We start from the raw sequence: 22,607 nt of genomic DNA, 5'->3' as shown, positions 1-22,607 counted from the left end.
AAATATATAATGTAAAATATATAAAATGACACATGCTTAATAGCCAAATAATAAAGTGACAATGTGCATTCATATAGTGGGAAAAAAAATTTAAAGCAATTAAGTCCGTGGAAATTTAAATAGATCCAAATACTGGAATTATAAAAGTGCTTAAGTGCACTATGCAAAGTTCAAATTGATCCAATTTACAGGTGCTCCACACTCCATGCAATTCAGTATGCTGTGAAAGTGATGCAATAATCAGATGCTGTGTTCTTACTCAGGTGCTCCCCCCCATGTAATGAAGGCTCACCTTAAGGTGTGTGACCTTGCTGTTAAGCTTGGTCAATACACGATTTGGAACCACTACAGGGTTCATCAGTTCGTCCGGGATCCTGGATCAATCGCCAATGTGCCTCAGTAAATCAATGAAAAAAGGATCTCATAGTGTAGTATGCTTATGCAATTTATTGAACCAAAAATAAACAGGTCCCACACAGGGTACTCACAATATCCAGGCGCTTCAGTGCGCCATTCTATATCAAGTAAAAAAACGAATGGTTGAAACCAGCTGGTAACCGAATGGTATGCTGATCGTTCCTAACAGCTGATCTGCTAAGCGTGCCGTCCTGTCCCCTTACCCTACATGTGTCAATACAATTTCCTATCTTCCTCAGGGGGGTGATGACATCACAGCATACTGAATCGCATGGAGCGTGGAGCAACTGTAAATTGGATCAATTTGAACTTTGCACAGTGCACTTAAGCACTTTTATAATTCCAGTATTTGGATCTATTTAAATTTCCACTGACTTATTTGCTTTAAAATTATTATTATTATTTATTTTTTTTTTATCACTATATGAATGCACATTGTCACTTTATTATTTAGCTACTAAGCATTTTATATATTTTTAATTATATATTTTATACATTATTATTACCACGGTGTAGAGGATATATTTTTTCCAGTTCAGAGGCTTTTTGCTTATACCTTTGATAGCGCAGCGTTTTTAATGTGATTTTTGTAATTGATGATTCAATTGTTGAATTCAACCTAACATATACTGTTGGAATATATACACTGTCTTCCCTTTCCTTTTCATAAGACGGTGGTGGCGACTGGAGTGTCGTATGGAGTGAACTTTGCAGATAAATACAAGGCTGGCATCGTCAAGACAATTCCCAGTGGGTAAGTGAGCTTATTTGTCTTTTTGTTGGTTAAAATTCCTGTACATGAAATGTATACTCCAGACAAACAGCTAAATACACACATAAAGTACATACAGTGCCTTAAAAAAGTATTCACACCCCTTGAAATGTTCCACATTTTGTCATGTTACAACCAAAAACGTAAATGCATTTTATTGGAATTTTATGTGATAGACCAACACAAAGTGACCCATAATTGTGACGTTTAAGGAAAATTATAAATGGTTTTCAAAATTTCTTACAAATAAATATCTAAAAAGTGTGGCGTGCATTTGTATTCAGCCCCCTTTACTCTGATACCCCTAAGGCCCCTTTCACACGGGACGGATCTGTGTTGATCTGACCCGTGAACATCCGCTGCTCAGCGGGGATCTCTCCGTTGATCCCCGCTGAGCCGGCGGATGACAGGGCGGTCCCTGCACACTGTGCAGAGACCGCCCTGTCAGATCTCCGCTCTCCCCTATGGGAGATCGGATGAACACGGACAGTCTGTCCGTGTTCATCTGATCCGCTCTGCAGATGGATAGAAAAATAGGATTTTCCTCCGTCTGCAGAATCGGACGAGAGCGGGGACGGATGATATCGGGTATCAGCGGATGTTCATCTGCTGACACCGGCTATCCCATAGAGATGCATGTATGTCCGTATTTCATCCGAAAACGGATGGATGAAATATGGACATACGGTCCGCACGTGTGAAAGGGGCCTAACTAAAATCTAGTGTAATTGCCTTCAGAATTAGTAAATAAAGTCCACCTGTGTGTAATTTAATCTCAGTATAAATACAGGTGTTATGTGAAACCCTCAGAGGTTTCTTAGAGAACCTTATGTCCTGTACACACACGATAGGATTTTCCGACAACAAATGTTGGATGTGAGCTTGTTGTCGGAAAGTCTGACCGTGTGTATGCTCCATAGAACATTTGTTGTCGGAATTTCTGCCAACAAATGTTTGAGAGCAGGTTTCTCAAAATTCCGAGCATGTGTACACAATATCGACACACAAAAGTCCACGCATGCTCGGAATCAAGCAGAAGAGCCGCACTGGCTATTGAACTTAATTTTTCTTGGCTCGTTGTATGTGTTGTACGTCACCGCGTTCTTGACGTTCGGAATTTCCGACAACATTTGTGTGACCGTGTGTATGCAAGACAAGTTTGAGCCGACAAAAAATCGGAAATCGGAAAAAAATCCACGGTTTTGTTGTTGGAAAATCTTACCGTGTGCACAGGGCATTAGTGAACAAACAGCATCATGAAGGCCAAGGAACACACCAGACAGGTCAGGGATAAAGTTGTGGAGAAGTTTAAAGTAGGGTCAGGTTATAAAAAAAAATATCCCAAGCTGTGAACATCTCAAGGAGCACTGTTCAATCCATTATCCAAAAATGGAAAGAGTATGGTACAACTGCAAACCTACCAAGACATGGCCGTCCACCTAAACTGACAGGCAAGGAGAGCATTAATCAGAGAAGCAGCGAGCTACAGAGATCCACAGCTCAGGTGGGAGAATCTGTCCACAGGACAACTATTAGTCGTGCACTCCACAAATCTGGCCTTTATGGAGGAATAGCAAGAAGAAATTGTTGAAAGAAATCCATAAGAATTCCCGTTTGCAGTTTGCGAGGAGCCATCTGGGGTACATAGAAAACATGTGGAAAAAGGTGCTTTGGTCAGATGAGACCAAAATAGAGTTTTGTTTTTAGGCCAAAACGTTCAATGAGTGGTGGAAAACTAACACTGCACATCACCCTGAACACACCATCCCCACCGTGAAACATGGTGGTGGCAGCATCATGTTGTGGGGATGCTTTTCTTCAGCAGGGACAGGAAAGCTGGTCAGAGATGATGGAAAGATGTATGAAGCCAAATACAGGGCAATCTTAGAAGAAAACCTGTTATGCCCTGTACACACGACCAGTTTTGCCGTCAGAATAAACTCTGAAGGTTTTTCCGACGGAATTCCGCTCAAGCTGTCTTGCATACACATGGTCACACCAAATTCTGACCGTCCAGAACGAGGTGACTTACAACACTTACGACGGGACTAGAAAACGGAAGTTCAATAGCCAGTAGCCAATAGCTTCCGTCTCGCACTTGCTTCAGAGCATGCGTAGTTTTTGGTGCGACGGAACAGCATACAGACAAGCGTTTTTTTTCCGATAGTAATTTGTTCTGTCGGAAAAATATAGAACATGTTCTCTATCTATGTCTATCTAAGTCCGTCTGAATTTTCGACGGAAAAAGTCCTTTGGGGCATACACACGGTCGGAATATACGATGAAAAGCTCCCATCGGACTCTTTCTGTCAGAAAGTTCCGAGAGTGTGTACGCGGCATTAGAGTCTGCAAAAGACTTGAGACTGAGACGGAGGTTCACCTTCCAGCAGGACAACGACCCTAAACATACAGCCAGAGCTACAATGGAATGGTTTAGATCAAAGCCTATTCATGTGTTAGAATGGCCCAGTCAAAGTCCAGACCTAAATCCAATTGAGAATCTGTGGCAAGACTTGAAAATTGCCGTTAAAAGCTATTCTCTGCATCCAGTCTGACAGAGCTTGAGCTATTTTGCAAAGGATGGGCAAACATGTCACTCTATAGATGTGCAAAGCTGGTAGAGACATCCCCAAAAAGACTTGCAGCTATAATTGCAGCGAAAGGTGGTTATACAAAGTATTGACTCATGCGCGCCACACTTTTCACATATTTATTTGTAAAATTGAAAACCATTTATTATTTTCCTTCCACTCCACAATTATGTGCTACTTTGTGTTGTTCTATCACAGTGATGGCAAACCTTGGCACCCCAGATGTTTTGGAACTACATTTCCCATGATGCTCATCCACTCTGCAGTGTACTTGAGCATCATGGGAAATGTAGTTCCAAAACATTTGGGGTGCCATGGTTCACCATCACTGTTCTATCACATAAAATCCCAATTAAATACATTTACGTTTTTTGGTTGTAACATGACAAAATGTGGAAAATTTAAAGGGGTATGAATACTTTTTCAAGGCACTGTATGTAAATTCATGGGGTGTTCTTTGGTGAGGCTTACTGAATAGGGATCCTTGGCGCTCTTTGTGCTCCACGGGTTTTACACTGTGGGGGTTATTGAGGACATATGGACAGATTTCATTGTTAGGCTGATCAGTGTTGATGTTGTTTTGACTTTTATACCGTCCATCGACTCCCCCTGATGAAGATTTGTAGAAATTAAAACGCATTGGGCCTATATACAAAATTGTGGTGACTATAGAAGCCTGTGTATATTAAAGAGAAAGTAAACACTGATGGGTTTTACTACCTTTCTTTTACCCTGCATCGCATACTAGCACATTATGTGACATTTAGCTGCAAACGAAGCCTACAGCGTCCCCGCTGCAGGCCGCATCTATCCTCGCCCCTCTTCCTTCCGGGGCCGCGGTCTCCAGCTTTGTGACTGGCTGGAGCCACGTGATGTCACTCCTGCGCATGTGCACGGGAGCCGCTGGTCCCGACACACTCGCCTGAAGAAACAGCACGGGTGGCCGTTTCTTCACAGTGCAATGCGCCGATGACATCATCAGCGCAGTATACAGTAAATATCTCCTAAATGGTGCACGTTTAGGAGATACAGTACCTATAGGTAAGCCTTATTCTAGGTTTACCTATAGGTACAACTTGCAAATGGAGGTTTACAGCCTCTTTAAAAAATAAAGGGTGGTCTTTAAGTATTAAGAAACATCAAGCTATTTATCAGCTGAATTGTTAGAGCTTCTATCTTTTATCTGATGCTTAATAAAATGTTTTTGGAATTTTTTAATAATTTGTTGGTTTAATTGGTGCCTAAAAACTCCCAGTCAGGGTTCTCCATTTTCCTTACCTATGCATACATGTCAGCAGAAAGATAATACGTATTCCGCAATTGAAATAGGGAGCTGACTTTACAAATACTGGGGGTTATACATATATGAACTCATAGATATTATAGCTATTTCTTATATAAGACCTTTTACATAATGGATGTGTGCAGCTACCCACTTGTTAATTGTTTAATTGGATTGAGGTAATTGTGCAGTAATTGTTTTGTCTTTGGATCACTCATAGAAACATAAAAAAAAGGTTACACCAGAAAAAATTTGTCCAACGAGTCTGCCCCATTTCTTTTTTTAAATTAGGCAGCGTCGGAAGTCATGATGGAGATGTACTAACTGATAAATTTGAACATACATAGAGTGGTCGGAGTTTTGTAACTGAACTTCTGTGGCCAAGGTAGAAAAGGTCCTATGCCGATCTCTAAAGTGATAACAATAGGACATATATAGTGATCATAAGCGTGCGCACAGGGTGTGCCTGGTGTGCCTGGGCACACCCTAATCACCCTGTGCTGGCCAGATTTCCCCTGCTGCTTGGCTGCAGAGAAAGGGACTGGGGAATGTCTGTCCTTAGTCCCTTTCTCTCTCTCAAAAGTGAGACATCAGGGGTCTGTTTAGACCCATGATATTTCACCAAAGCCCCCCAATGGGGCTCCTAAAAAAAATTGTAAAAAAAAAAGTAATAACAAAATTTTTTTGTAAAAAAATAATACAATTTAAAAAAAAGTAATAATAAAAAAATATATAAAAAATAAACTACTGACAACAATCTCTTCAATGCCCTTCTGACTCCGTCCACTGCTCTACCGACACCAACCTCTGCTCTACCGACACTGTCCACTGCTCTACCGACACTGTCAATTGTCCTACTGCCCTATATATACAGTATATGCACACATATGAGCTTTGGGGTGTACACCCTAATGCAATAGGCTGCACACACCTATGATAGTGATGACTAAAGAAATGACTCCACATCCACCTAAAGGCACAGTGACACATATATTAAGTGATCCAGACTCTACTACGGCATCTGAAGACCTCTCTCCAAGGATGTATTTACCACTACTGGGACAGAGCCTAGGGTAGGAAGCAGGGGCGTTGCTAGGTGGCAAAAAGACAAGGGGCTTCAGCCCGAAGTCCAAAAACCGGGGGGGGGGGGTGTCGCTGCTTTTTTTTGGGCTGCCTGGTGGGGTTGTGTGACTTACCAGTGCCTATCAATGCTGACCAGTAAACGCACCTGCCTGACACTGACCTACATACACTGACCTACATACACTGACCTGCCTGACCTATATACACTGACCTATATACACTGACCTACATACACTGACCTACATACACTGACCTATATACACTGACCTGTATACACTGACCTGCCTGACCTATATACACCGACCTACATACACTGACCTGTATACACTGACCTACATACACTGACCTATATACACTGACCTACATACACTGACCTACATACACTGACCTGCCTGACCTATATACACTGACCTATATACACTGACCTACATACACTGACCTACATACACTGACCTATATACACTGACCTGTATACACTGACCTGCCTGACCTATATACACCGACCTACATACACTGACCTGTATACACTGACCTACATACACTGACCTGTATACACTGACCTACATACACTGACCTATATACACTGACCTACATACACTGACCTACATACACTGACCTATATACACTGACCTACATACACTGACCTGTATACACTGACCTACATACACTGACCTACATACACTGACCTACATACACTGACCTATATAATCTGACCTACATACACTGACCTGTATACACTGACCTACATACACTGACCTATATACACTGACCTACATACACTGACCTATATACACTGACCTACATACACTGACCTACATACACTGACCTACATACACTGACCTATATACACTGACCTACATACACTGACCTACATAAACTGACATGTATACACTGACCTACATACACTGACCTACATACACTGACCTATATACACCGACCTACATACACTGACCTATATACACCAACCTACATACACCGACCTGTATACACTGACCTACATACACTGACCTATATACACTGACCTATATACACTGACCTATATACACTGACCTACATACACTGACCTACATACACTGACCTATATACACTGACCTATATACACTGACCTGTATACACTGACCTACATACACTGACCTGCCTGACCTATATACACTGATCTATATACACTGACCTACGTACACTGATCTATATACACTGATCTATATACACAGACCTACATACACTGACCTATATACACTGACCACTGACCTATATACACTGACCACTATACACACATTGCGTGTCTAACCTACCTCAGCCGTGGTGTGCGGTCACAGCAGGCAGTCAGTCACTTGTCACCGTCAGAGAGGAGCCGAGGAGGAGAGGAGAGGAAAGCCGCCTGCCCGAGCAGGGATGTAGCGTTCCCGCCTTCTGGAGCCTGCAGGCGAAGATGGACGTCACGTCACACGTCCCGCTCCAGAAGGCGGGAGCTGCAGCACTCGGACACTTTCGGCCGCACTCGGACGCTATGGCACTCGGGGACTTACTCGGCTACTTTCGGCCGCTATGGCACTCGGGGACTCGTCTACTTTCGGCCACTTTCGGCCTGCGCTCACAATCAGATCGGTCCCGGCGCCGGCGCTCGGGGCTGACAATGGAATGCAGCATTCCATAGACTTGGGGCTTTTTGGGGTCACGTTCGGGGCTTCAGCCCCCCCTAGCCACCCCCTCCATACGCCCCTGGTAGGAAAGTTGGAGGGGCAAAGCCAAGTCTAAAAATGTACACACTGCGATAACTTTATTTGTGATGCAGTCAGATTTACAAATGTAGATTTTTTTTGTTTCCTTTACTTTGGACACTTCTTCTTATTAAAGAGGGAGTTCACCTACATCAACCAAAAAAAAAATATTAAAAGCCAGCAGCTACAAATACTGCAGCTGCTGACTTTTAATACATGGCCACCTACCTGTCCCAGGGTCCAGCGATGTCGGCAGCCGACGCTGAGAACCCGCTCGGTTCTCGGCAGCTGCTGCCGCCATCCTAGGTGAGGGAATCAGGAAGTGAAGTGTTGCGGCTTCACTTCCCGGTTCCCTACTGCGCATGCGCGAGTCGTGCTGCGCGATCTGGATGGTCCCCGCTATCTCCTGGGAGCTTTGTGTTTCCCAGGAGACAGCGCGGAGGGACAGGAAGAGGCATAGACTCCCATGGGAGTCTATGCCGGAAGTGGGTGCAAATACCTGTCTTAGACAGGTATCTGCACCCCCCTCGCCCCTGAAAGGTGCCAAATGTGACACCGGAGGGGGGGAGGGTTCCGAAAAGCGGAAGTTCCATTTTTGTGTGGAACTCCGCTTTAACTGGAGTAAAGGAATACATTTTTTTACAGTATAAGTTTATATATTTTGAAACAATTATTTTACATTTAATTATGCACTGTGGGTAATCAAAGAAAGAGCAAAGCAGCAGCTGTTTGCTTTGAGACTGTCTCTGTAACTCTGCATGGAGCTGCAGAGAGTATGGAAGAAGAGGGATAAAGGGGTTGTAAACCCCTGTGTTTTTTCACCTTAATGCAGCCTATGCCCTGCAATTTCCAACGGCGAGGACGCGCTGCCCCTCTGCCCGGGGTTCTCAGCACTTGATTGGATAGATTGATAGCAGCACAGCCATTGGCTCCTGCTGCTGTCAATCAAATTCAATCACACGCGTGGGGCGGGGCCAAGTCCAGCATCCCTGTCTATGGATGCAAATGCTAGACTCGGGAGCGCGCTCGCAAGGTAACCCCCCCGGGAGAGTGCTTCTCCTAGGGGGTTATCTGATGTGGGGAGTAGCCGCGATAGCCGCCGGGGAACCCCAGAAATGGAGGATCGGGGCCACTCTGTGCAAAGCGAGCTGAACAGTGGAGGTAAGTATGATATGTTTGTTATTTAAAAAAAAAAAACAGCTTTACAATCACTTTAAGACTAGCCTGCTAAACATGTGAAAAGGAGCCTAGAGCTCCTCCTACTGGCTGGAAAAGTGAATATGCAATATCTGTACATAATATGTAATATTTACCTGATTAAAATTAAATATGCACATGCACAACTGTAAAAGCTTTACTACATTAAATGATAAAATCAATGGAATATTTAGGTTTTGGTGCTTTTGTGTTATGGTACAAACCGTTGTTGTTACTGTTACCAGAGGATAGTATGGAATTTTTGCTTTCTTAATTTTAATATGTAATTCCTTTTTTCTTGTTTTAGATTCATAAGTCCTATCGCTCCCGATGTTTCTATGTTTCAGTCCATGATTGGGTCGGCTTTTTCCATCGGCATAGTTTCCTATGCTGTGGCTGTGTCTGTGGCCAAAGTTTACGGGACTAAAAATAACTATCCAGTGGATGGCAATCAGGTAACTGTCATTATTCCATGCTGATTTTGAAAGCAATGCTGGTGGTTATGGATTTCTTCTTGCTAATGCTGTACAGGAATCAGTGCTAGTCAGACATTTCACATAGTTTGTCTTTGAGATAAGTTCTACATAATCCATTGAAGATATTTTAAGCAAGCTTTTAGCAAATGTCTTGGCCTTTTGCAGTCCTCGCCACCCTTACAGAATTACAGAGGGCAGTGCCAACAGCTGTATGCTGGCTATACAATCAGCAATCTAATAATCCAATCTCAATTTCAGTTCGATGTTCTATCAAATTTATGTAGCCCCCCTGTCCTAAACAGGGGCTACTATGTCAATTTAGGTTTTGGCTGGGCTGTAGTTAGCTCAGACTGATTGTATAATTTTTCACCCTGTTTTTACCAAAGCTTAAGCTGGTTTATGATTTTTCTATGTCGCCAGTAGAGGTCACTGGTATAACTGGTTATAGCATGAGATTTCACAAAAAAAAACTAAATCATGTATATTTCCTTCAGCCAATCCAGTAGAAGGTTTATGCCACTGGTGCATGCTGGGGGGGAGGGAATAAATATCTGGGATAGGTAATGGGTTGAGGGCTAGGGAGGTGCTGCTGCATGGAGCTCTACTATTAGACCCAATAGCCTGTTTGGGGGCCTAACGTGCTGGAGTGGTCCTGAAGCTGTTCTGCCTGGTTCGGAGAAAGCTGTGCCAAGGAGGAGACCCAGGGGAGGTCCCTTGCTGGACAGAGCCAGAAAAAATGCTGGTCGCTCAGAAGCGCCTGGTGACACACTTGAAGGATGCACAGAAATTTGGTAACGTGCTTACAGTGTTCCTGGGTCGGCTTAAAGGTTCTAACACTGTGAAGCTGGACATTGTTCTGGATTTGGATAGTCTGTAAGTGATCTGCTCCAGTATCTGGGACCCCTAGCCCTCAATTCCTTAACCGTTCTGCAAAAAATTTTTTAAAAAACAAAAGTGACTGGCGCCCAATATCCTTTCTTGGTCCCCCATTTTAGCCATAGACTCAGCCCTGGGGTGAAATGCTAACCCACCCCTGCCTCTGAAGGTGCTATCCTTGGGGTACCAGAGTGGGGGCTACATTTAGAAAAAGGACTGAATGGATAATCGACTTATTCCAGAGTTTCTGTTTTTAATTAGCTGATCAAAATTTCCCAGTTTATTGAAATTTATAAAAGCAGGTTGCCTTTGTTCTTTCAATCTCATTGGGTGGCAAGGCTAGAGTAGCTCGCTCCCATCTAAACCTTGCAGTAATGTGAAGCAACTCAAATGCGAGTGCTAGTGTGTTGTGATTTATTCATTTATTAGTGGTATTTACTGTATATAGTGCTGACAATTTACACAGCGCTTTACATATATGTACATTCACATCAGTCCCTGCCCTCAAGGAGCTTACAATCTAAGGTCCCTAACTCACATTCATACATATACTGTACATACTAGGGCTTATTTAGACAGGAGTCAATTAACCTACCAGCATGCCTTTAAGAGTGTGGGAGGAAATCCATGCAAGCACAAGGAGAATGTGCAAGCTCCGGGAAGGTAGTGTCATGGATGGGATTCAAGCCGATGACCCCAGTACTACCAGGTAGAAGAGCTGACCACTATATTCTTCATATTTCTTTCAACAGGAGTTTATTGCATATGGGGCGAGCAATATGTTTGGGGGAATCTTCTCCTGCTTTTGCGCCAGTACTGCTCTATCACGGACTGCCATCCAGGAGGGCACTGGGGGAAAAACCCAGGTAAATAGTTCCATGATCAATACATCATAAAATGTTTATAACACAGGGGCCAAACAGATTTTAATATTGTAATCTCACTTGGGAATATGAGAACCTAAATTTGAATGGTTTCTGTGTAGAACATAAAATGTAATCTTTTCATATGGGTTGATATGAATGGGACCAGATCTCTGTGGTTTGTATAGGTGATTCATGCCAAACCTTCAAGTACCTGGGCACAGCCAAAATAGACAAGTCCAGGTCCTAACTTAGCACGCATACAGATCAGTACCACAAAGAATGCCCTACTGCCTGCTTGCATTTAAAGAAAGGGAGAGATAACCCCAAAGGTAGGAGCCCAGTGCTTATAACTTCCATTTAAAGGGATGATTTACCCCTTTACCGTAACTCCATTGAGAAGATCCCATCTGTGCAGTCTCCAGGAAGACTTTTTATAATCCAGTCATCACCTATAACTAAAGCAATTTAAAGTGGACTCACTGCTTGAATGCATGTGTGGCCATCAGGTTCCCTCCTCTCCTGCCTTGGGGGGACTGTCTTCAGGAGAGTCCTGCACCCAGTCCTCATTGGTCAGCTTCAGCTGATCGTGATGAGTGGATTCCAGCAGGCCTTTTGGCTGGGTGGATCTTAGTTTACCTTGCCCCTGTTAGGTGTTTTGCACCACAGTGGTCCAGGGCCGGGTTCCTCTACCTTGGAGAAGGTTGATGACAAACTGTAGTGCACTTTTTGGTTCACTTTGTTGTTTTACTTTAGCGCACCACAATGTGGGTTCAAAAAAAAAGAAAGCACTACTTAATAACAGTGGTTGTGATTCTGCCTTTTGCTTTGTCTCTCCTTTCAGTTGGCCAGCTTGGTTTCAGCCGGAGTCGTGCTAATCGCAATAGTGGCACTTGGCCGTCTGCTGGAACCTCTACAAAAGGTAAGGCTATCTCTACACCAGTGGAAAAAATATAAAAAAATGAATGGACTTCAAAAATGTTTTAGTCAAGCCTGGAATGAAACATATAGCAAACCAATTTATAAGAACATGTTGATACCAAACTTTGTTGCTTAATTGATTTCCCATAATACCTTGCCAGAGTCCTATGTTCTGAAAAGTATCTCGATCCTGAGATTTTTCAGGCACTGGCAGTTGGAAGGGATGGAATTTAGGCAACTTACAGGAACAGAAGAGCAATAGGGAGGAACTCTGCACATCTGATTATCACTCCATTGAAAATTGGACGTGGGAAGGTGACACGGGAAGCTGCGGGCTCTGACTAGTGAAGTCACCCACTGGTTATAGTTACACACAAGTATTTTGTTTCTTTAAAGTGTTACCAAAGGCAGTAATATGAATATAGTTCATCTGACCCCCCCTCCCCAACCCAGCAATATGAAAATAGTTAATCTGCCCCCCCCCCCCACACACACACAGTGCCCACAGCTTATAAATCTTCTTATTACATTAAAACACTGCCACTATATTCCCTTTTGGATGATCTGTATACTACGGTCAGTGATAAACTGCACAGTTTCTCCAGTGCTAAGAGTTCAGGTAGGCAGAGATTTCCACTTCAGCCTGTATACCCGCCCTCATTTGTGATGCCAATATCATGTGACCTGGCTAGCTCTGAGAACACGTAAATGTTCTCTCCAGCATAAAAGACACAACTGAGCATGTGCAGGTCAGCTACCCTGCCTGTGTTAGCTGGCTTTCCCCAGATAGACAGTACAGGAGGGGGAGGATCTGTGCATACAGAATAAAACAGCCTTTTTACATAATGCAGAGGATTAACCCTTTAAGTTCCACAGTGAGTATAACAAGTATGCTATGCTGCATATACAGACAGATTTTACTGTTGTGGGTTTAGTAACACTTTAAGCTTTCTATACACGTGACTTCAAACTTATATTATAAGCAGGTTTATCATCATGTCCTTTTTACTTTCAGTCTGTCTTGGCGGCTATTTGCATAGCCAACCTCAAAGGTATGTTCTGGCAAGTCAAAGATGTACCGAAGCTGTGGAGAGAAAACAAATGGGATTCTGTAAGTATTACAAATTGGTTCATTTATATTTAATAAAGCAAAGCATTTCTTTTAGATTAAAAAAAATGGTAAATACTACCTGAGCTTTCAATTTAAATTGACTAGATACATTTCAGATGCAGCCTAACAAAAGGGGTGCAAAGCCCTATTGTATGTTTTCTTTTGCCACAGAGAAGGGCCCTTGTTCTCTATTTCGGGAGCAGTGTTCTTTCTGCAGAGGTCTGATACCCACTTAAGTCAGAGGAAAAGCTCTTCAATGAGCAGGGAACATGACTTTTGCTGATTGCAGAGCTATAGGTATGTCAGCAACCATGAATCAGACTGAGACAGAAGTACAGTTAAATCACACTTGTTTAATAATAATAATAAAAAAAGGTAAACAGACTAAATGTAGTCAAAACATAGCCAGAGTTCAGGAACCAGAACGGATAGTCAGACAATCCAAAAGGTCAGGGAGCCAGAGATGAGCGTAGTGGAACAGCAAGCAGGATCTGGAGCCTGAAGGAATATCAGCCAAACAAGTCTTTAACAGGAACACAGGAGAGCCTCTCTAGAGATGTGACCAAGGTGAAGGCTGAGATCATCTGGGCTGGACAGCTTAAGTAGGCAGGACTGACGAGCAGGATATCATCAACAGCTGAGTCACTGTGGAGAGAAAGGAGCTGGCAATTAGCCGACAGCTGAGCGGCCAGCTTTGAGAAGGAAGGGCTGAGCCTAGCCCTGACAAGGTATGACTCAAAAATGGTGGTGTCAGATCCCTGTAGAGAGACCACTGCTTCCACACAGAGAGCAATAATCCTTCTCTGCAGCATGTTGACAGGGAACAGGCTTTATTACTCAGCTGATGTCTGATTTCCAAAGATGACAAACTGTACACTCCTTTTGGAATGTATTTAGTTAATTTAAGGTGAAAGTTCACTTGAGCTTTAAAGTTAACTTTTACCATACTAAACAAACAACATGTTCCTTGAGTCACCCCTCTTCCAATGTGTATACTCAGCTTCCCTTAAAGGGTTCTCCCATCAATTTTTATATTTTTTCCCCATTATTTTCTTTCTTGGATAACTAACAGATAGGCTGAATCTGCCAAACAAGACAAACTAAAACATAACAGGGGTTCTAATCAGTCCCTACTCTATACAAAATCAAAAAACAGGTTTTGGTTTACATACACTTCAAGACATGTGCAGGAGAGTCAGCTACGAGTGGCTGAATGCATCTTTTTTCATGGTGACATTCCCATTTATACTACATCAGAGTTGAACCAGCCGGTAAGCTCACCATGGTCCATTCTCTTATCGATCCTTCCTGTAATGCTGCATCATGTACTGTACTCACCATCAACACCCACAGAGCAGACACATTGCAAATTCTAGTATGGTACTGATACCATTAGGTTGAACCAGCATAAAACAAATAAACACCATATAAATCTAAAATGCAAATAAAGTAACAATATAATTTTTTTTTCCATAAAAATTTTATTGAAAACAGAATGTGCCAAGTGCACTTCAAACAACAGTAGGTTATTGCATCCATTATCACAATAACATCAATAATAGGCAGGTAATATACAGCACTAAAGGAGTACATCCTCACATGGCAAAACCCAGATACTAATTCAAGTACTTGGACAAGGTATAAACAGAATAAGAAGTATACCTAAAAAACGAATAGGGTCACTATAAGAAACCATTTTAGAAAAGCAAAGGGGAACCTAAGAAGAAGTAACTCATGGAGAAAAAAATTTATACCTCTCAGATAAGTATCCATTGACACCAATGACCTTTTTAGCTGTCTGTAAGGGGGTAATAATTCCCAATGACCACAAGAGTAAGGAGCATTCTTCCCAATGACCAACACACTAATGTATTATGAGTTGTAGATATAGTAAGCTTTGTCAGGGGTTCCCTGAGACCAGAAATTTTTTTTAAGGGTTCCTCTGTGTTGAAAAAGTTGAGAAAGGCTGATATAAAACCACACATATGTGTCTCCTCTTCTCTGTTTCTGTATAAAAAACATACAATTACAAACAGAATGAATAGCATAGAGACTTAATTGCTTATATAGTGGAGCCTATAAATACAAGACCCCTGGAAAAAATTATAATCTTTTGCAATTGCATATCCATCTATGAATGTTACATTTGACTTACCTACATGGAAGCAGTGCGTGACTTTTAGTTTATTTTTCCTGAACGAGTCATGGACATATGCTTTGTCCCTTCATGCTCCAGTACTTCCTGAAGTTTACTAAAACTACATGGACTACCTTTTAAAGGAGAAGTCCAGCCTGAGCTTTTTAGGCTGGGCTTCTCCTCTGGGTCACAGGAGTGCAATTTGTTTTGCAATCCTGTGACCCGTTTTCTGAAGTCCGCTCTCCGCTGACGTCACTGCCATCAGTCGAGGCAGCGCGTCATCCCGACTTCGGAAGTCTAGATCCGCCAGCTGCCTTGACTGATGTCAGTCTCAGCTTCTCAGCGAGCTGCTGAGATGGCGGCTCCCCGCCCCCCCATAGCTCATTGCTCCAATGAACATGGAGGATCAGAGCAGAAGAGATGCTGACTGACAGGCAGGAGTGATAACCCGAGCAAACGGCGGTGTTCGGTGGCTCGGTTCTCAATGCAGAGATACCGGAGGACAGCTGCAGCATCGGTCTGATGCTCCATCCACCAAGGTAAGTATAAATATAAAAAAAAAAAACATATTTCCTTTTAAATATACAGTATCTCACAATAGTGAGTACACCCCTCACATTTTTGTAAATATTTTATTATATCTTTTCATGTGACAACACTGAAGAAATGACACTTTACTACAATATAAAGTAGTGAGTGTACAGCTTGTATAACAGTGTAAATTTGCTGTCCCCTCAAAATAACTCAACACACAGCCATTAATGTCTAAACCGCTGGCAACAAAAGTGAGTACACCCCTAAGTGAAAATGTCCAAATTGGGTCCAAAGTGTCAATATTTTGTGTGCCACCATTATTTTCCAGCACTGCCTTAACCCTCTTGGGCATGGAGTTCACCAGAGCTTCACAGGTTGCCATTGGAATCCTCTTCCACTCCTCCATGACGACATCACAGAGCTGGTGGATGTTAGAGACCTTGCGCTCCCCCACCTTCCCTTTGAAAATACCCCACAGATGCTCAATAGGGTTTAGGCCTGGAGACATCTGGCCGTCTTGGAGGTGTGTTTGGGGTCATTATCATGTTGGAATACTGCTCTGCGGCCCAGTTCCGAAGGGAGGAGATCATGCTCTGCTTCAGTATGTCGCAGTGCATGTTGGCATTCATGGTTCCCTCAATGAACTGTAGCTCCCCAATGCCAGCAGCACTCATGCAGCCCCAGACCATGACACTCTCACCACCATGCTTGACTGCAGGCAAGACACACTTGTCTTTGTACTTCTCACCTGGTTGCCACCACACACGCTTGACACCATCTGAACCAAATAAGTTTATCTTGGTCTCATCAGACCACAGGACATGGTTCCAGTAATCCATGTCCTTAGTCTGCTTGTCTTCAGCAAACTGTTTGTGGGCTTTCTTGTGCATCATCTTTAGAAGAGGCTTCATTCTGGGATGACAGCCATGCAGACCAATTTGATGCAGTGTGCGGCGTATAGTCTGAGCACTGACAGGCTGACCCCCCACCCCTTCAACCTCTGCAGCAATGCTGGCAGCACTCATATGTCTATTTCCCAAAGACAACCTCTGGTTATGACACTGAGCACGTGTCATAAATTTGCACTCTTATACAAGCTGTATACTCACTACTTTACATTGTAGCAAAATGTCATTTCTTCAGTATTGTCACATGAAAAGATATAATAAAATATTTACAAAAATGTGAGGGGTGTACTCACTTTTGTGAGATACTGTACCTTATTTCAGGATAAATCCACTTGGAGTGCCAATTTGATATGCATTGACCCTGATCTGAAAGGGTGTTCACTTCTGAAATATCTGGTGTCCCATGTGAACCTAAGAAAGTTTTTACTTGATTCACCAGCAGGCTCAGCAGCTGATGATCCATACATATATGATGTTTTTTAACATTTTTTTAAATTTTTATTCAGATTTTATTTTAATTTCCCTTATTATATATACATACACGTATACAAAAGACAGAAAGAACATGCCTCAAAGAACCACAACAAACCAAAAACAACCAGAAAGTACTCAAGAAAAAAAAAAAAAAAAATAAAAAAAAACAAAGCCCAACATAAAGCATGCCTAAATATAATCAGAGCAATAAATATGTATATTACAAAAAAAACTAAGAAAAAACTAAACCTTATAGCGATCAACAATGGTCAAACATTGCAAATGAGACCTGCATTTAATAACCTAAGCAAAACAACTATGACTAGAGAGGTGTGTGACCTAGGTCAAAACCGGACTCATATGGGCCAACCATCATGACCAAACTGAATCAAACCTCTTAGATTAATTTCTAAGAAAGAAAAAACATATATGATGTTTAACTTTCACCACCTGGCAGCTGGTGGTTCCTGTTCAAAGCTGAATAAAATAATATAAATGGATACTATAATACTGATAATATTTGGATCCATCTATTAATCCTTTATCTAGTCCTTTGTATGGGCTCCGTGGTTTTGTTTCCAAGCTTTTAGACAATTTTGCACACCTTTCATAGATGGGGTATGAAATTGCAATAATTTATTGTTTCCAAGGGTCTTGTATTTACAGACTTTGCTATATAAGCAGTTTTGTGTGTCTATATTGTTCATTCATTTTGTAGTTATATGCTTATATGTTGGGGGGCCCAAGAAAATGTTTGCCCAGGGTCCAATCAATATTAAAGACGGCCTTCCGATTACTAGGATAGTTTACTTAAGTAAGTAAGTTAGGTTAGGTTAGTGTTGCTAGGGCAGCATTCTGCCCCTGCCACCAGTCATTGCCTCTCTGTGAATTGTGAATGAACTCTAACCAAAGACTTAATGGGTGTAGAACAAAAAACAGAGAAGGGGAGACACGTACGTGTGGTTTTAGATGTTATACCAAATTGTGTATTTTCTTGGTTTTGAGCTTTTGTATCTATTAATAATAATGTAAAGTGTATAGCTGGTTATACATACAATTTCTCTTTACTTATATCTTAGAAATAATTTTTCTTCTGTGGTAGCCCTATGATCAACAATTTTGCAATTGATAGATGGTTTAGATACTGAGTTTTACTGTGGGCTCCAGATGTATTTATTTGTGGTTTTGTGTCCCTTTTTCCTTGGTGTCCAAAAGCTGCTAATCATACCAAAGTATGTGGATTTTGGACAGCGAGGGCATGGGGAGCCATTGGAACTCTTAGGCCCTTTGGCTGTGTTAGGTGAAAAAGAGCTTCCGATCAAGACCGTCTTTGAGGTGGGGCAAACGGGGCAGCTGCCCTGGGCCCAAACATTGTTGTGGGGCCTAAACATCTAGCCACGTGCAGCTGTAGCTGAAGTGAAAGGGAAGCAGTAAGCGGCACCATGACTGACAGCGGAGATGGCCGAATGGAGAAACACACCGCTGAGCAGCTGCAGGGGCCGGAAGAGTGAGGAAGTATCACAGAGAGGAGGCAATGACATTCCTCAGGCAGCATGGTGAGCGGAAAGCCGATGGACGGGGAGAGTTCTGACTCTGAATGAGGCGCACATGTGCTTAGTTGACGTGATATTTTCCACTGTTTTAGCTGCTAAACTATTATTGGCCTTCTCTGCTTACTATTAACACTATCAGCGCTGCCTGTACATACTGGTCGGCATGGACGAGCAAACAGCTGGAATGTTCAACAACCTGAACTCTTTCACTGCTTTAGCCACTGTACTATCACTCCTCTCTGCCTCTCTGCTTGCTATGATCACTGACAATACTGTTTTAAAAGTAATCCTGGTCAGCTTCATTAAGCCAATCTTTTCTGCCACATGTTACTTTCTGCTGCAATGCAAGACAATACTTCTATTCTGGCAAGGGGACTGCTGTGTGAGTTTGTAGCATATTCTATCTAGCAACCAATTAGTTAGCAGTAATGATTTGCTGTTACCCTTCAGCAACTGATCAATTAGCAGTAATTATGTGCGGTAACCCCTAGCAACCAATTAGCAAGCAGGAAGGATATGCTGTAACCTCTAGCAACTAGTCAGCGAGCCATAATGATAGGCTGTAACCTCTAGCAACCATCAGTTAGCAGTAATGATGTGCTGCTGTAATCTCTAGCAGCCAACCAGCAAGCAGAAATGATGTGCTGTGACCTCTAGCAACCAGTCAGTGAGTGGTAATGGTAAGCTGTAACCTCTGGCAACCAATCAGTGAGCAGTAATTATATGCTGTAACCTCTGGCAACCAGTCAGTGAGCAATAGTGATATGCTGTAACCTCTGGCAACCAGTGAGCAGTAATGATGTGTTGTAACCTTCAGCAACCAATCAGCAAGCAGAAATAATGTGCTGTAACCTCTAGCAACCAATCAGCAAGCATAAATGACATGCAGTAACCTCTAGCAACTAATCAGTGAGCCTTAATGTATGCTGTAAACTCTAGCAACCAGTCGGTGAGCTGTAACAATATACTTTAACCGCTAGCAACCATCGGTTAGCAGTACTGAGGTGCTGTAACCTCTAGCAACTAATCAGTGAGGTCTAATGTGTGCTGTAACCTCTACAAGCCAACCAGCAAGCAGAAATGATGTGCTGTAACCTCTAGCAACCAATCATTAATCAGTAATGATCTGCTGTAACCTCTAGCAACCAAGCAGTGAGCAGTAATGATGTGAAGCATCCTCTAGCAACCAATCAGCAAGCAGAAATGATGTGCAGTAACCTCTAGCAACTAATCAGTGAGCCTTAATGTGTGCTGTAAACTTTAGCAAACCAATCAGTTATCAGTGATGATGTGCTGTAACCTCTAGCAACCAATCAGTTATCAGCAATGATGTGCTGTAACCTCTAGCAACAAATCAATTATCAGTAATGATATACTGTAACCTTTAGCAACCAATCAGTTAGCAGTAATGATGTGCTATAACCCCTAGCAACTAATTAGTGAGCTGTAATGTGTGCTGTAACCACTAACAACCAATCGGCAAGCAGTAATGATGTGCTGTAACCTCTAGCAACCAGTCTGTGAGCGGAAATGATATGCTGTAACCTCTGGCAACCAATCACAGTCGCTACCTGATCTGCTGCTGCAAAAAAAAACAACTTATTTTGAGTATCTGCCATTTATTGTATGTCTCAGAGGTGGAGAGTGAAATTGCATGGTGGGGAGCCCAAGAAAATGTTTGCCCAGGGTCCAATCAATATTAAAGACGGCCCTGCTTCCAATTACTGGGATAGTTTACTTAAGTTAGTTAGGTTAGGTTAGTGTTACTAGGGTAGCGTTCTGCCACTGCCACCAGTCAGTGCCTCTCGGTGAACTGTGAATGAACTCTAAAGATTTAATGGGTGTAGAACACTCTGAGAATAAACCAGCATTAAAAAAGTTGTGACTTGTAAAATTGTAACTCATAAATTGCAAAATTGTTGTAACTTGCAAAAGTGTAACCGGTGAATTGTAAAATCGTTTTTGAACTTGTAAAATTGTAATTGCTAAAATTGTAAATTTGTTGTGACTTGTAAAATTGTAACTGGTAAATCGTAAAATTGTTGTACCTTGTAAATTGTTGTAACCATGTGACTGTACTACCAGAAACCTAATGTGGTAGCACAATGTAGTACTCTGATGTCTTTCGAAACATTTTTTCCCACCTCTACTTACCTACAAAATGCTCTATAGGAATGTGCACTTTCCCTGTTTAATTTTTAATACGTTAGACTGATTATCAATGTATGTAATCTATGCACATACAGCAGGCATCACTAAACGGTGGACCGCGGTCCGAACCCAGACCAAGTGACAGTCCTTTCATGCCATTTAGCTGCCTGTGTAGACTCTTTTTCTTCCGCCACTGCTGTCATCTTCACAGCAGGACAAAGGGTGGGAGGAGCGAGTGACCGATTGGTTGCTATGACATGGGCTGGTCCCAAAGGCAGCCCGTCCATTGTGGGCACACCGTAGCTGCCCCCCTATCCATGCCCCGCCACCCTCCCTATCCATGCGCCCGGCCCCTTTTAGGACACCAGGTGCATGAATTACAGTGGCTGTTTTTTTTTAAGCACCTGATTAGAGCCAGAGACTCTAATAGGCTTCAAAATAGGGTTGTCTCGGGACGCAGAGCACTGCATCTGGAGCCCACCCAGTTGTGTTGCAACAGCGAATGAATATTGCAACACTGATCTTCCTCCTGGCCAATCGGGAAGTGGGTCTGAAACCCATCACATGATTGGCTGAAAGGACAGGCGATGTTAGTGGATGCCTAGGAGGATCCCAGCCGCTGCACCTTGGATGCCTCCCAATGCCTGATCACCGATGGAGCCTGCTGCCTAAATGGGGTAAGTGCTGGTGGATCGCCCCGCAGACAGCGGGGGGGGGAATGGGGGGCTTGAGTTGCCGCGGGGGGGGGGCTCGTTTGTTTGCCGCCCCCCAACCAAACAAAAAACCACCAGCTCCCACTGGTCCCAACCAATCTACAGGAGTAGTTGGGAAGCTCCTGCCCTTCATCCAGAATGATCACTCCCCCTGCCCTCTGCTATGAAGGGGGAGGAATGATCACACTGATGTAAAGGTTAAGGGGCTGTATTGCTAAAGTGTAAAGAGTGGAATGGTATGGAAAGGGGGAGTGAGATGTAATAGAGGTGTTGCAATGTAAAGGGGGGGTGCACAATATATAAGGGGGACTGCTATATATTTATTTATTATTACTTAAATAGCGCTCCCAATTTTCACAGCACTCTACATATACAGTATATTGTACATTCACATCAGTCCCTACCCTCAAGGAGCTTACAATTTAAGGTCCCTAACTCACATTCATACATACTAGGGCCAGTTTAGACAGGATCCAATTAACCTTCCAGCATGTCTTTAGCATGTGGGAGGAAACCCATGCAGGCACAGGGAGAACACGCATACTTCAGGCAGGTAGTGTGGTTGGGATTTGAACCAGCGACCCTAGTGCTGCTAGGCAGAAGTGCTAACCACTATACCACTGTGCCACCCACATATAAAAGGGGGGGACTTTGATATGAAGGGGGCGGCAAAGTAAAGGGGGTCTGTGATGTAAAAGGAGCGGTATAATGTAAAGGGGGCACTGTATTGTAAAAGGTGGGGGCTTTTATGTGAAGGGGGCTGTAATGTAAAGGGTCACCTGCGATGTAAATGGGGGACTGCAATGTAAATGTAATGGCCTGCTAAGTAA

The 22,607-nt window shown here is 42.8% G+C and overlaps 1 protein-coding gene across 1 annotated transcript in view; it reads left to right on the top strand.

Moving 5' to 3' along the window:
- LOC141106414 (pendrin-like) overlaps nucleotides 1–22,607 on the top strand; it is a 134,308-nt gene that overhangs the window by 87,782 nt on the left and 23,919 nt on the right. The window contains exons 8-12 of the mRNA XM_073597183.1: nucleotides 1,089–1,171; nucleotides 9,368–9,515; nucleotides 11,165–11,278; nucleotides 12,120–12,197; nucleotides 13,212–13,307. Coding sequence (XP_073453284.1) covers nucleotides 1,089–1,171; nucleotides 9,368–9,515; nucleotides 11,165–11,278; nucleotides 12,120–12,197; nucleotides 13,212–13,307 — 519 coding nt within the window. The remainder of the gene's footprint in view (nucleotides 1–1,088; nucleotides 1,172–9,367; nucleotides 9,516–11,164; nucleotides 11,279–12,119; nucleotides 12,198–13,211; nucleotides 13,308–22,607) is intronic.

The sequence above is a fragment of the Aquarana catesbeiana genome, linkage group LG08, assembly GCF_042186555.1.
Source record: "Aquarana catesbeiana isolate 2022-GZ linkage group LG08, ASM4218655v1, whole genome shotgun sequence".
NCBI classification, from domain to species: domain Eukaryota; kingdom Metazoa; phylum Chordata; class Amphibia; order Anura; family Ranidae; genus Aquarana; species Aquarana catesbeiana.
The sequence above is the reverse complement of the archived record's forward strand: the minus strand, read 5'-3'. Positions and strand labels throughout refer to the sequence as shown.